Source organism: Lonchura striata, chromosome 1 (assembly GCF_046129695.1).
Source record: "Lonchura striata isolate bLonStr1 chromosome 1, bLonStr1.mat, whole genome shotgun sequence".
NCBI classification, from domain to species: Eukaryota; Metazoa; Chordata; class Aves; order Passeriformes; family Estrildidae; genus Lonchura; species Lonchura striata.
In genome coordinates, this window is record NC_134603.1 from 36931553 (window position 1) to 36946741 (window position 15189).

Sequence of the window (15189 nt, forward strand, 5' to 3'; positions counted from 1 at the left end):
ATCTTCAGAACTGATCTATAGCTTACCCACACCATGGCACTTCAAATGCTACACTAAAGTATGTTCTTTTTTGTTTTACAGAGACTGGGAAGAAGGGAAAGTCCTTATTTTTGATGACTCTTTTGAACATGAAGTATGGCAGGATGCTGAAAGTTATCGCCTTATATTCATTGTGGATGTGTGGCACCCTGAGTTAACAGCTCAACAGAGACGTACCCTTCCTGCTATTTAGGGGGTTTCCTCTGATATGTGGAGCAGAGGAGTATTAGCTCCTTTGGAGAATGAAAATAGGATTAATTTATCCAGCATACAAAGTATACAAGCATTTTAAGGGTAAGAAAAGATAAGGATGACATTCTACAATCAGAGTGGACTTGGTTTAAAAGAAAAAAGATGCCATGTTTTGTTTCATACTGATACAGCACTGATATGTATTGTTTTTCTGGCTGCAAGTCAAAAAACACAAGTCTTGTCAGCCAAAAAGCAATAGATCTGGATTTTCAAACTGAGGAATATGCAGATGTTTTTGCCACGCCTGTATTTTCTTTACAAAGCCAGTCAATAAGTCACGTGCTTGACTATATTCAGGCTCATGATTTATAATCTTACATCTAGGAAATACTTCCTGGCCTTCTGTATGGGAAGCAATATGTAAGATATTTGCAAATGTATGCACACAATCGACTTTGAAAATCAGTATGCAGGTGTAATATTAGCTGCTTTAGGCATAGAACATGTCCCTATGTTATCACTGTAGATAATGTGAATGAGTTATGTGTGTTTTGTACTTTTTCTACCTGAGTAACTGTATTTTTCTAGCTTAATTATGAACAAATCTTCTTTAATTAACCACTATTTTTAAAAAAGGTGATATATATACAAATGCCTCTCTACCTATCGGCAGAAGGAAAACACTATATATGAACAAATTTCATTTTTGCCAATTGTCGCCTTCTTTTGCCTTCCTGCAAATGTTAACAGAAACTTGCATAATAGCTGCCTAGTGAAGCTTTTTTCTTTTAAAACAGAATAATTCTCTTAGTCAGCAGGTGACCTTCAGTTTGATAATGTGATTCTGGAAAATGTTGAGCAAATCTGACATTTTTAGGCTCAGATCTTGAAGTACTTGACCGTTCTTAGGATTATATGGTGAGCTGCTGTTTCTCCTATCATTACAAAAGCTTCTGGTGTAATAGCCTTTCTCTATCCACTGAGGGTCTGGGGCCCCTCCTTCCAGGGGCTCCTCCTTGGCTGTCCTTGGGTGATCACTCAGAAGAAAAAAAATATATGAAGAATTTCTTGTGGTTTGGGCAGAAGGACAAGGTCTAACTTGGCTTCCTGCCAGAATGCAGAGCAGATGAAGACATTCCAGTTATTACCTTGTATTAACTTCCGCTGCTAGCATCCTATAGAGTAATAGAATGAGCCTCTAATTGACTTAATGGTGTTTTCCTTGTCTTGAAATGTGTGACATAATACTGAAGTAATCTGATCCCAGTACTGTTTACAGTGTACTCTGTATGTACCATACAGAATTTACTATACAATAGAAAGGCTTATTTCCAAGAAAGAAAACTAGTTTAGTGTTTAAGCAGTTGGCAGATCTTTTGAGTCTGTTTAATGAGAGATGGAGTGTGCAGAACCCTCCACTTTTAACTTCTAAGAACACTAACAGGAGAGAGAGCAGAGATTGTGCTGCTGATGTTTTTGGCTGGCTTTTATCTCCTCACCCGCCGCACCAGCTGGGTGCAGACAGGTGTGCTAGGATGTTCTGGGCATCATTACTGAGGGTTGTGAGTGACAAACACTAAGCAAGGAGGCACTTAGATTACTTATTTTTTGCAGCTTTGACTTTCTTGTCCAAAAGACACAGAAGAGTTTTTATTTGTGTAGTACTCAGTGGTTTATTACTGCAGAATCTACATCATGGCATTGGAGTATCCTGACCTGAATGTCGTATTAGCTGAAGCAGACTGCAGATAAGAGCTTTGCATTCCCATAAACTGAATGCTTTTCAGGTACTCATATTTTACTAGGTCATTAAATCTTGTAATGCCATATAACACATGGTGACTGCACCATAAATTAGTGTAAACAGTTTCTGGAAGTGTGCACTTTAATTTCCTTTTCTGAATATTAAACTGATAAACCCTCTCTTATCAAAAGTCACTTTTAGACAGCTAAGATAATTAGATTTTAACATGTTGTCCATATCAAAAATAATCATGAAACTATACACAATGTACAAGAAAGTAACCGTTCTCAGTTAATAATAATGAAAATCTGTAAAGATTTATAAGTTTTGCATAATATAAAAATACTTTTGGAGATCATTTGGAGAATCATGCAAAACTGGAAATAAGGTACTTATTGTGGGGAGTAAAAGAGTAAAAATGTTTTTTAAACATCCTATTAGCTGTCAAGTTAAAGCCTATATTTTATATCTTTTTGAAGTGATCAAGCAGTACAAATTATAAGGTAATTCTCTTGAAATAAAGACAGCGTGTGTAAATAAAAAAATCAAGAACTTTTTAAACAAAAATTGATGCTTTAGGAATATTTTTCTTAATGTTGCATTTTATCTTCCATAGCTCAGAGTAAATGCTAAAGGAGTGGTAAAAGCTTTGGAGCTTTATTTATGAAGATCCATGCCATCCTTCAGATTATTTCTTTGTTCCTATTTTAGGCTCATACTTTACCTTGTCCAATTGCAATTGGTGAATAGATAAAATTGGCAAATAGATAAAAGTAATCTCCCCAAGATGCATGTGTACCAGAGCAGCACTGTTTATTAGATTGTGTAGTGATACATTGGCCTTTTAAAAATCTTAAGTGCCTCAAATAAGACAAGGTGTTTCTGCAACGCTGCAGGGAATCTATTCTATGCCCACCTGTCAGGGAGCAAAGAGTGGATAATTTTGTTAGGTACAGTTACTGGATAAGCTCTGTACGTGGGGAGGATACATAGAGCAGAAATTCTGCAGGGAATTACTGGCATATTGTTTTAGGTGTTCCTGTTTGCCAAGTGGTATTCTGTCTTGGAAAAGTTTTCAGTATTGGAAATGCCAAGGGAAGAAGTGAAGGGAAGTGGTTTCTTTTCAATGGGAATCCATTGCAATTTGCCTTTTTTTTTTTTAAGATTTATTTACAGGAGGAAATGGCAGAAAAGAACAATATAGTTTGTAACACAGTATGTACTTATCACCATGTTCCTCCCTGCCTGTTGTTATCTTGCTTACACAGAATCTGTGTAAGAGGCTACAGTTAAATGCAGGCTTCATACAGTTATATACAAAGCATCATATGTATTTATTAATATCACAGTTAAAGAAAGTAAGTCATTAATCCTTTGCGAGGTTTGATCCTCAAGGACTAGATTTCAGTGTAATTTGCACTTCTTGGGCAGGACAAGACCCACTTTAATGAACAGTGATTGTAACAGATCATCACAAAGATTCAGTGGCAGTGGGTGTAAGAATATTAACAGAGAAAAATCACAAACCAAAGTATTTCTTCCTCAATGCTGCAGTATAATAGCAAATGTCTGTCTTTTTTTGTCTCTTTGGGCTTTTACTTTCTGCTTTAGTCTCTGTGAGCCCAGGGAAGAGAAAGGAGATGCTACCAGACCTTGACATCCTTGTTTCCTGAAATAGGTGATGATGATGTCATGTGGAGGAGGATGGAAGACACCCCAAAGATAAAAGGGCTCAGTCATCCTATTTTTTTAATGTTCCTGCAAGCTTCTGCTTCTTTTTCTGCCTCCTGTGTTGCCTTGCTGGGACCATCCACAGCCTTAAAGGCTGGCTCTCTACCATGGAGGCCAGGCTCTATATCAATGACATGTTGCTGCATAAGAGGTTAGTCTGAGTGAGATTATTCTGTACAAAAACTCGTGGGTAAATCCCAGGTGTGTTGATAGGATCTGGCAGGATGGCCTTTCTGCCCTGTGCAGGCATAAGATGTTGTAGATAAAGGCAGTATTTTGTTAGTCCATCTGTTAGGGCTGGCCGTGTCCACTTGAACTGTGTCATCACTTCAGCCTAACACTTGAGAATTCAGTGGGTGTTCCAGTGCACATTAAAAACCCTTGTGCCCATTATCATCTCATTTTGTATGGATGGTTTACACTGCTACCTTTGATATATTGTTGCCTGCTTGTTCTAGTAAATTGTCAATGTATGGCAATTTAATTGAACATTTAAAGTGTGTACAGTGATTGTAGCTGTTTTAGGAAATAAAGTCACTGCACATGCAATTTGATAACGATTGTTGTTTTATTTCTTTAATCTAGTTTCCGTTTCAATGAAGTGATGGTACTCTCTTTGCAGCTAGAGCAAACAGAGATATAACAAACTGATCTTTGGCATTTCAGTTATTCCATTCTTCAACATTTCCTTCTAGCAGAAATTTGTACTGAATAATTAATTCTAAGTTTTCCTTTTTCATTTTAACTATGGCCTTCATCTGCAATCAGGATACCTTTCTGGCTACAGTTTTCCCTGACTGCAAGAGGGAAGGGAGTAAATGGCTCTGCAGAGATTTCATTTGCTGTTGTGACCTAAAGGAAACAATCTAGATTGAACCATTAATCACTGCTGAATTTGTCCAGTGTATCTCCCTAGAACCACCCCCTTCACATGTGCACTCATATGCACATGCACGTGTCTTATAGGCTCCTAAGTTGCCTGTGGAAATTGTAATCATTATTAAAATAAAATAATTGCATTTCAAATTGTGTGGTTCTGCTGCTCACACAGCTCATTCCACTTAGCTGGCAGTTTTAGAAGGGCTTCAAAAGTTAAGAGCAATTTTTTCTAAATACTGAAATGTGACCCCCATATAAGCTGCATGGATGAGGCAGTCACAAAGTGTCATGTTGAATGGCATTATGCTGGCACTGGGGTTGTTTTTTAAATGCAAAAAACTTCTGTGAAACTCAAGTACTCTATAGATGCTGGTTATTCTGCCCTCTAACCCAGACTACACTTGCTGATTACAGCATAAAGTTTAAATTTGAGATGCTTTTCTTTAAAACTCTTACAACCTTCACTCCTATAAAATGAACATCCCTGATGGAGTCTTCAGGAACACTATTAACACACCCTGGTTTTTCTTTAAACAGAGAATGCAGTCCCACCATTTCCAATATTTTAATGTCACAAATCAGAGGAAAAAGAAAAGAAATCCAATTCTGTGTATATGGACAGAGTGCTGTGTCAGTGGAAGTGTCTCAGTTCCTGTTCAGCGCTGGCCGCGGGGACAGATGGCTGGTGACAGTTGTTGCTTGGTCAGGAAACACGAAGGGCTTGTTGTCAAGCGGAACGCGTGTGTGCGTGCGTGTGCCTGGGTGTGCTGTGCTCCGTGGGGTTCTGCTATGGTGGAATTCTGTTCATGGATCTCCGTGGGGCTTGTGAGAGCTCAGTCCAGAGCCAGCAGCGGCTGGGTGTTCTCACTTTCCCCCTGGTCTTCGTGTTTCAGTGTGCCAGCTTCCACCACAGACTGGGACCTGAATGCAGAAAAACACACATGATAGCAATGACTGCTGCAGAAGCACCCACCTCCCTGGGCTCCCTGTGCTTCTTTTTGTGATCTTGGCTTTAGTCCATTTTCATCTTTATGGCTTTTTAATTCTTTTCTGTGAAAAGCATAGGGGATTTGGGAAACATTCCTTTAAATACAACCAGAGAAGGGAGTTGTTGAAGATCTCAAATGCTTTCAAAATATTTAGTCCTTACCTACTATCCCTAGTGCTGAATGTGCTCAGCAACTTAAAGACCTGGTCCTGCAATACCGTGAGGTCTGTTGGTGTTCAGTGTCTTCCTAGGCAAAGCTACACATAACAGCTGCTCACTGGAAAGCAAAGTCATTTGCACAGGCACTTGCAGGAGTGAGTCACAGCTTGTGCTTATTGCAAATCTTGAGAAATAAAAGTAAATCACATTTTCCTGATGTAGGGCTTTATGGGACAGAGCTTCCATGGGGTACCCAAGACCAATAAAGAAGACAGAGTTAATATGATAATGAGGCAGCTTCTGGTGTGCCCAGTCCTGCAGTTTATCTCCCTGTCTACACCCTTGAAGGATAACTTTACTCAGGGTTAAGTCCATTTAAAATTAATTTCTGTCATCAAGGTGGGAAACATAGTTTATACTTCGTTGTTAATGGATTTTAAAAATTCCAACATGGAAAAAATTAGTAAACACTAGAGAAAGAGGAGCCTCAAGATTTCTTGCAGTAACAAAAGCTGAATGGGATCCAAACTGCGGGAAAAGTCAAAACTATTTAATTTTCTGAGGTCTGTTGTCGGAGCCCCAGCCTGGTTCATGGGTTCCGTGTGGTGGTAAAGTCTCTCCTCCAACCTGTGCTTCCAAAGAAAACTCAGCAGCCTCTTGTTGTTCGGTCTCAAGGCAGTTTATTGTTAGTTATCTAACAGATTGTCTTCTCGGGCTGCGGCTGTTTGGTCAGCAGCCCGGGCAGAGGCACACACACACCCTGACACCCTCTCTGTCTGCTGTCTTCTTCTTCTCTCCCCCCGCCCAGGGCTGCTGCTATCTTTTATATGATATATTACGTGATACATGTTTACAGTTTTCCCCCAACACCTACTACCTGGTGCTCTTCTATTCTAAACGAATCCATAAGTGCCAACATCACCAAGAACATGGAGGTAAGGAAGAAGAAAGAGGAGGAACAGGACCGGCCCACATTCCTCCATCTTAAAACCTGTGACCCCCATGTACAAAGTAAAAACCCCCCTGTACAGGTGTTAAAACCCCCTTGTACTAAAAAATTCTTCCCTCTACTTTGTAACTACTTCTACTATAATATCTAAACTTTTGTGACTTCTTGTTCTTCCTGCAAGGCTGGTAAAACATTCCATGGCTCAAACTCAAAATCACAGCTCTTTCCAGCTGCCTGCCAGGGTCTCAAATGCCTCTGACCAGGGTTTGGAACCTCCAAAATTGTCTGAGGGACATTTTGAGTTTCAACAGTCTGTGTGCTGTAATGTTTGCTTGCTGAGCTATGGAAGGAGGATCTGATGAATTTACTGTTACAGAGCTTTGTTATCTTCCATTTTCTCTGTTTTGGGCTAGGAGCTGCCTCCCAGTTTGGAGGAGACAGTGAGCTTCAGAGCAAGATCTCTGAGTGAATTTGGAAATTTTAGAATGGGAACATTTTCATAAGTGGGGATAGAGTCATCCAGACCAGGCATTCACATAGTGCATAGTATTGTTATAAAGAGCCAGTTTTCCCATAGTTAGCTTTTAGAATTAGGAGTAGCTAGTAGCTGTCATTCCATACATGATGCATTTGTAGTTCCCAATTGTTCATTTATGCTTTAGCTATTTTGTGAGATTAGATGTCACCTCTCCTTTGATAAGAATCCTTAATAAATTACATCCTTTGGTACTGCAGGACTGAATACCGTGACTGTGAATAACTTGTATGATAATTATTCCTATTCTTATGCTGGAGCTTTCATTAAAGCATAATAAAAAATTTTCATTAAAAAAAAATCTCCAAAGAAAGATAACAAAAGCTGGATGCTCAATGGGAAGACTTTATGCCATAATTTTCAAAGAAATTATGTTTGCCCAAAAATTTTCACTGCGTATTTTTTACAGCTATGTGGCATGCATAGTGATTTATGATTGCAATTTAATATAGAAAAGCCACTGATTTGGGAGATTACGTTAAATGTTAATATTTCTAGAATGAGGCAGCAAAAATAATAATGTGGCTTTCAAACTGTTAAAGAATGGATTGAAATAGCAACATCACCAAGTTTATATTTTCTTTTTGGCTACCAGATTAAATTATTAATTAATTGTACCTGATTAATACTCATCACCAGTGTATTGTTTCTGTCTGACCCACTGCCCTTCAATGGATATAAAAAGTTGTGTATCCTTTGCAGCATTATCCAGCACACAGCTGAAAGTGTTTGTTCTAAGTCAACTGTGAAAATTATGAAAATTTTTCCTTTAATAATCACTGCTGATCATCTCCACTGTCATCTTATTACACACTCAAAAATTCTTGCATTCTGTAACAGCAAGATATCAGGTTCTCCACCATACTGTGCTTGGATGCACACCACCTTGGGAGCAGTATAATCTCAAATTCTTTGTTCAAGTCCTATGCTGTTTCTTTTTAAAAAGTCACAAAACATCCAGAGCACTGAGTAAATGTGTTGTAACTTACATGACCTCCAAATTCCAAAAGCTAATGATTCAAATGCTAATCCCAGCCCTTCTGAATAATGTGGAAAGGGATACAACTGCAATTTTGTATCTACCAAGCTCTGCAGCAACAATTTCGTTTCTGCTAAAAGCTGCTTAGATTACTCTCCTAAAATAAGCAATTCTAATATCTATCTGTAGGGCACAGTCATGGTTTGAACAATCATTGGTATTTTCTAAGACACCACAAAAAATTATTTGTGTTTGGATTTCCATTCTCCAAATACATCAGGGGTTTCTTTGCTGAAAAGTGTTTCCAGTTTTGTTTTTAACTTTTTATGTAGAAAATAAAAAAATCAGCCAATTCTGAAAAAGATTCAAAATTTTTTGTTTCATATTCTTTGATTATGGTAAATATTAAAAATGTGGATGGTCGGGTAAGGATTTTGATGATATGAGTCAATGCAGGTCACAATATAATATAATAACTTAGCATAAGATATATATTTCACTGGCCTAAAACATCCTAAATGCATTCTATAGCTATACTTTATTTGTGACAGAGAAAAGAGGATTTGCAGTAGGCCACTGTTGCAGAAAGCATTTTCAACTGAGCAGTAACTGTAGAATCAGAATCACAGAATGTGCTGAGTCAGAAGAGACCCATCAGGACCATCGAGTCCAGCTCCTGGCCCTGCACAGCACCATCCCCAGTCACACCCTGTGCCTGAGAGCATTGTACAAATGCTTCTTGAACTTTGTCTGGTTGGTGCTGTGACCACTTCCCTGGGGAGCCTGTTCAAGTGCCAAACACAATCTGAATGAAAAATCTTTTCCTGATATCCAAAATAAACCTCCCCAGACACAACTTCATGCCATTTCCTCAGATCCTGTCACTGTTTAGGAGAATAAAGATATCAGTACCTGCCCTTACACTTCCCCTCATAAGGATGCTGCAGACCACAATAATGTGTCCCCATCTCCTCCAGGCTGAAAAAGCAAGTGACCTCAACTGGTCCTCATGTGGCTTCCTCTCCTGTCCCTTCACCGTCCTCATTCCTTCTTTGGACAGTCATTAATTGCTTAATAGCTTTATATTGTGGCACCAAAACTGCACACAGCACTCAAGGTGAGGCTGCCCCAGGGCAGAGCAGAGCAGGACAATCCCCTCCCTTGCCCGGTTGTGATGCTGTGCCTGATGCCCTCCAGGACAGGGTTGGCCCTCCTGGCTGCCAGGGCACCACTGACTCACGTTCAGCTTGCCTTCAACCAGGACCCCAAGGTCAAGTTAAGGGTTAGCTGGGAGTTGATCATTCTCACAGTCATGGTCCTTCAGCTCTGGGTATTGAGATCCTCTGTATTTTTTAATTGTAGAAATTAAAACAAATACTATTTGGAAGAAGTGCCCTATCTATTGGCTTTTTTGTATCTAGCACATATGTTTAGTTCAAGGAAAGCAGTCACATCCTAGGAATGTGCAAGTTTACACATTTTTAGGGGGCTTTGGGGGTTTTGTATGCTGGCTGTAGCACTGAGCCTAGGACTAAGACTAGTTCTTATTTTAAAAGTACTGCCACCTGTTTTAGCTGCATTAACATTTTATTCAGAGGACTTCACAACTATATTTCACATTTTTAATACAACCTGCTCAAGGTTCTTGAAAAGGTGTGTGTGTATCTAATTGCACCTCAACTTACTGAAAAAGAAATTGCAGTAAGACACCGAAGTACCTTTGCCCTAATCAGTCTTTGTAAATTGCAACCATCTTTGCATTCAAGTACCCTCTTGCACTACAATCTAAGCCATTTTGATTTAAAATGGTAAATGAGCAGTACAAAACTTCACTTGTTTGGCAAGCAGGGGTTAAGCTTTGGCTCTGCCAATGCAGTGGACACTGTTCTGGTGGTATCCCATGGCCAGCAGAAGTTTTTCATGGCACTAGACAAAAGCCTTTCTGTTTTAGTGTCTTTCCATATCAATATGTTCTGATGGGGTGGAGTAGTAGAACATGAAAGAATCATCTCAGTGACAGAAAAGGCAAGAGACATAGATGAAAATACAGGAATTTCCATTTTTTACTGGTGAATATTTAAACACTGAAACAAATTGCTCAGAGAGGTTGTGGAGTCTTCATGCTTAGAGATATCCAAAATCCATATGGACACAATCCTGGACAACCTGCTGTAGCTGACCCTGCACTGATCAGGGGACTGGGTAAAAGATCTCCAGAGGTTTCTTGCTCAACCTTTTTGTGATTCTGTGCCCAGAGAAATACCAACTTTTCTGAACCATCCCAATTCATCTCTCTCTATCCTGACAGGACAACTATTTTCTTTACAAATCAATTATGCCTTTGGGGTGTCAGCCTTCACAGTGTGGATGACATTCTGCTGCTAGACATAGATATCCATGGCCATTTAAGGCACTGTAGGGTATCCAAAACAACTGATTAGATAACTGAAGGTTATGGCTCTTGGTTTTATAAAAGACTTCAGAGGACACATGGTCTCCTGGAGTAACAGATGGAGGCCAAGAGGCCATCATTATGCCTAAAACCATTTAATTATGCTTGCAGGATGAATGCAGCTACTTTATCATGTTCAAGAAATACCCAAGTCATTTTGACCTGAGCCAGATATGTACTAATCATCTAATCAGGAAACAGAAATAGCACTGGCCTTCTCCTGTCAATACATTTTAGTCACTTGTGTTTTGATTCATCTCATCATCAGACATCTATGGTCACTCTGTGCTATAAATGGTGGAGAAATAAACATTCTCGGGGTGCTATTCATCTGACTTGTTCTAAAAATATGGTATAAACATATGATTCATGGGTTACCTACATTCCAGTCCCTGCTCTGATGCATTCTCATCTGTTAAAACCAGGGAGAACAGATTTCATGACTTATGAAGCAATGTTTCCTACGTATCATAGCCACAACTGCCTCACACTTGTAATATTCACCTCCACTATATTACCTTCAGTATTCACCAGAAATGTGACACTTGTCTTGTGTGTTCTGCAATTCTAGAAATGATTATAGGTGAATTCAAAACCTTCTGATTTTCTTCATTTCTCAGCTAAAAATTCTCAGTAACCAGTATGAAAGATACTTGTCTGTGGAGAATCTGCTTGACTTAAATTTTAACAAGTAGGCAATTGTTTGTATCACACAGATAGGGTCACTGCCCTCAGCTGGCAGACACTGTGCCTGTCTTTCTTTAATACAATCCCTGTGGGAGACTTAGCTCCTGTAAGAGTACGTGATCACAGTGGACTAGTAGCTAAATCTGAAGTAATTAAAGGACAAGTTAATATCCATAGACTTTACTAATCTAGATTCCAAGGCTAGGTAACCTTTCTTTAGGAGAACAAAATGAAAATGGAAAGAGGAATGAATTCTCAGCCTCACTTCTGAACCTTAGGTACCATTTGAGTGTGGTCCATTTAAAGTGTCAATCAAACCCCCCATGGTTGTTTTACTGTTCAGCAAGAATATTTGGAAGTCTGGAAAATCAACAATACCCAGCTGTTTCTCCAGCAGGCTGGCCATATATTTCAAATGACAGCACTGCATAGGTATGTACATCAATGTCTAGGAGAACAGATGGCTTTATGTGTGTGGCCACTTTTATGCAATTCTCTCCAATTCAGTCAAAAACCATGTAAGAAGACTGGATGCAGACCTCCTAGCTGTGCTGTTTTCAGTGGGCTCTTCTCAGAATATAGCTACAGTCAATCAGCTCACAGGAACTGCTGTTTGTTGGGTGTCAGTTTTGTTTCCCATAAAAAATACAGTACAAAATCCTGGGCTGAGCCAAGTGTATCACAGCATGTTTGTCTTTAGAGACATACTCCAATTCTCTGATCCCTCATTTTATGCTCTTCTTCACAAGAATGCTGATGTGCTGCAGCCCACAGGAGTGAGGACATTGTGCTGGGCTTCCTTTCAGGGGGTTTGTGAAGGAAAGAGGAGGGTGGCATGTTTTCTTCCCTAAATTCTGGAGGCCTCAAGCTCTCAGAGTGAGATGCTGCAGATCACATTGAGTGACTCTGTTTTCTACCTCTTGCCTCCCATCTGCTGACTTCCCTTAAATTGCATTCAGATTTCACCAGTACCTTAGGGTTTTTCATCTCCTAATTATTTAAACATCTCCCTTTACAGAACATTGTAAGTGGTTTTTTTTTTAATCACACTCATTAATGTTTGTACTGATAAGGTCTGAGGGACATTTCTTTCTTTGTCTTTCTCCCTCCATCAGCCTGTAGAGGTGAGTGCAGCACCTCAGAGTGTTCTTTCCAACACACCTCACTCAGGTGTATGGCTTCACCAGGTGTGAAAAACAAGGCTTTCTCCTTGGTATCACAGAAACAGTGCAGATGTACAGGTGTGAAGTACTTGTGGAAAAAGGTAGCCTTTTGTTATTGAAAGTGCTTGGAAAGGAAATGCTCCCCAGGTGGTGTGGGCAGATGAAGCAAGCCCTGCTCAGCAGTGCACAATCCCAGTCCAGCAGCCATGGTGTGTGGTTCTCTGCCCAGGCTCACAAGTCCTGCTCAAATCTCTTGCCAAAGCAATTTTACAGCTTCTGCATTGGTGTTGGCCCACAGCTCTGCATTAAGACGGCAGAGTATTGTGCCACAGAGACCTGCCTGGAGGGGCAGCTTTGGTACACCAACCACAGCACTGCAAAGAGATGCAGCAGCACCAATGTCTAAGGGTTGGGAGTGATCCACTGGCATGGTGAGTCAGGGGCATGAGCAGTATGAAAACTCTGGCATCATCTTGCTGCCAAGGCTCAACCCTCAGGACAGTGATGGCAAGCTGCTGCATTTCCCAAATGGAAGCTGACTTCGTGGCCACTCTGGCAGCAGTGAACCGTCCTTCTCCCTGGTGGTGGGCACACCCTAATGAGAGGCCTCGGGTAGTTGGCTCACTAAAGAGGCAACTGCAGCAGAGTGAACCCCAGGACCAGACCCCTGATCCTCCCTGCACCCACCAGTTCTGGCCATGTCCCTTTGTACCTGAGAGCTGGCCACAGCTGCTTCTCTCCACACAAACCCTGAGCACAGCTCACTGCAGGTGTGCACAGAGAGGGATAGGGATGGCACTGCATCACATTTGACTCTATCCATGGCCTGGCTGTCTGAGCACCCAGTCCTGACCTGTCCCTTAGCTCACACTACTCTCCAGGGATGCAGTGTGTATCCTTTGGCACCTGCTGTAAAAACAGGTTTCTGATGGGCTATGAGAAGTTCTCAGCTTATTGCAGACACTCTGAATTGTATAAACATACAGAAATGCTTAAGTATTTGACACAGCACACACAGTCTCATGCCTTCAGGCCACAAAGACCCAGATGGAACCAGAGCATATGCAGGGCAAACACAGCCAGACTCCTCTGGCAGGGCCTGTTCCTGAGAAATGAGGACAGGAGTTGGTCTCTGTTCCATCAGCCTTGGAATTAGGGTGCACATCTTGGTATTTTTTCATCGGTGTGGATTTGCCCAATATCTCCTTCTCCTAAGTGTCCTGAGCTTCTGTGTCAAGATCTTGCCTCAGTCCAGGTCAAGGAATGGCATGGGTGGGAGCTTTTCCTGTCCATTTCCTTTCTTTGCTACAGACTGAGTTTTCCACATGCTTTTTTTCTCATAGAAGGAATAGGAGCACCTGCTTCAGCTAGGATTTCCTGGAAGACCCTTAGTCCTCTGGAATCCCATATGTCACCTATCATGTGGTAAGCCTCGTCACAGGATCAAACAAAGGATCAATCATTGGATCACCTGCAGCAGCAAACACCAATTTACATCAGATTTGGCAGAGCTATCACAAAGTGTGCATCTAAAAAAGATACCTAAAAAAAGAAATTCAGGCCAGGTAATGAAAAAAATGTCTTCTTATACTTCATGGATATTCACACGTGAACACACATGCACTTGTCATGACCACTCATGTTTTCCTGCTTGTCCCCATTTCCTTGCCCACCAAGCTCTCTGTCAAACCAAACAGCTTCCTTTTCCAGACAATCCAGTGCTTTACTCCTGCCTCATCTTTAAGTCTGCCTTTTTTAGCTTCCATTCCTGTGACTTCAGTTCTCAGCATCTCAACCAGACCTGCCACTGAGTCATAGTATCTCCACTGCTGTGTGGCAATAACAGGGAGGACAGAGCGCTGAGAGCAAAGGGGATCAGTCTTTATACTTCCCCGTCAAAGTTTCTTGTCCTTCAGAAGAACAGCACTACAGCATGAAAGCAGCCCTGCACATGTACTATTTAGAGTGGAAAGTCAAGCACCACCATAGCATGAACAGCTAAAATGTAGGCTGTGGGAGCAGCAGTCGCTTGGCCAGGTGTTTGTGGGTGTTGAGACCCGTGCGTTGCGCCCTGGCCCCAGAGCACACTCTGCTCTTTCTCAGAGGGCTCCTTCCTCCCTCGGTGCTCAGCATACACAGTGCTGTGCTAGTAAGTGGCTTTTTATTTTGCTTTCTTGTGGTGATTCAGCGTGTGGCTCTGACACTTTTGCTGCATATTAGTCCCAAGCCTGCTCTGAAGATAGCCTTTTTTTAATTCTTTCCTGAGCTTTTCTGTGGAGTTTATCAGTGCAGTACTTGTGTGCCTCTTAAATCCTCATTCATTTACTGCTGTAACATGACTGTGAGAGCTGGTTTTCTTTTGATTTTCATTTTGCATGTAGAGAGCTGAAACACAGTGAGATTAGGGTACAAGTATTCCTCCAATGGAGTGCCCAGTGCTGAAGGTCTGATTTTGCAGAACCCTCAGCCTTAAGTGGCAGCTTGTGTGTTCAAAGCACATGTCCCATGGATTTATGTTGCAGGAAAGTGCTGAGTATTTCTGGAAATTAGGCCCCACAGTCTATAGCTTGACACATTGAAAATAAGCAATGTGCAATCTCACAGTCTGTGTGAAGTTTGGCTTAAGCTATTTGCCAGGCTGACACAGGGGCTCAGGGGGAGGGGGAGAGCAGGATCTGCTTCTCAAGGGTTG

General features: G+C 41.0%; 2 protein-coding genes across 6 annotated transcripts in view; one reads left to right on the plus strand and one right to left on the minus strand.

Moving 5' to 3' along the window:
* ASPH (aspartate beta-hydroxylase) overlaps positions 1 to 4263 on the plus strand; it is a 111990-nt gene extending 107727 nt beyond the window's left edge. For all 5 annotated transcript variants that reach the window (XM_077783430.1, XM_077783438.1, XM_031504035.2 and 2 more), the window contains one exon: positions 82 to 4263. In XM_077783430.1, the coding sequence (XP_077639556.1) occupies positions 82 to 232 (151 nt within the window). In that variant the 3' untranslated portion in view covers positions 233 to 4263. The remainder of the gene's footprint in view (positions 1 to 81) is intronic.
* Positions 4256 to 15189, minus strand: part of CLVS1 (clavesin 1) — a 99436-nt gene continuing 88502 nt past the window's right edge. Inside the window, exon 6 of the mRNA XM_021555646.3 lies at positions 4256 to 5506. Within this exon, the coding sequence (XP_021411321.1) occupies positions 5419 to 5506 (88 nt within the window). The 3' untranslated portion in view covers positions 4256 to 5418. The remainder of the gene's footprint in view (positions 5507 to 15189) is intronic.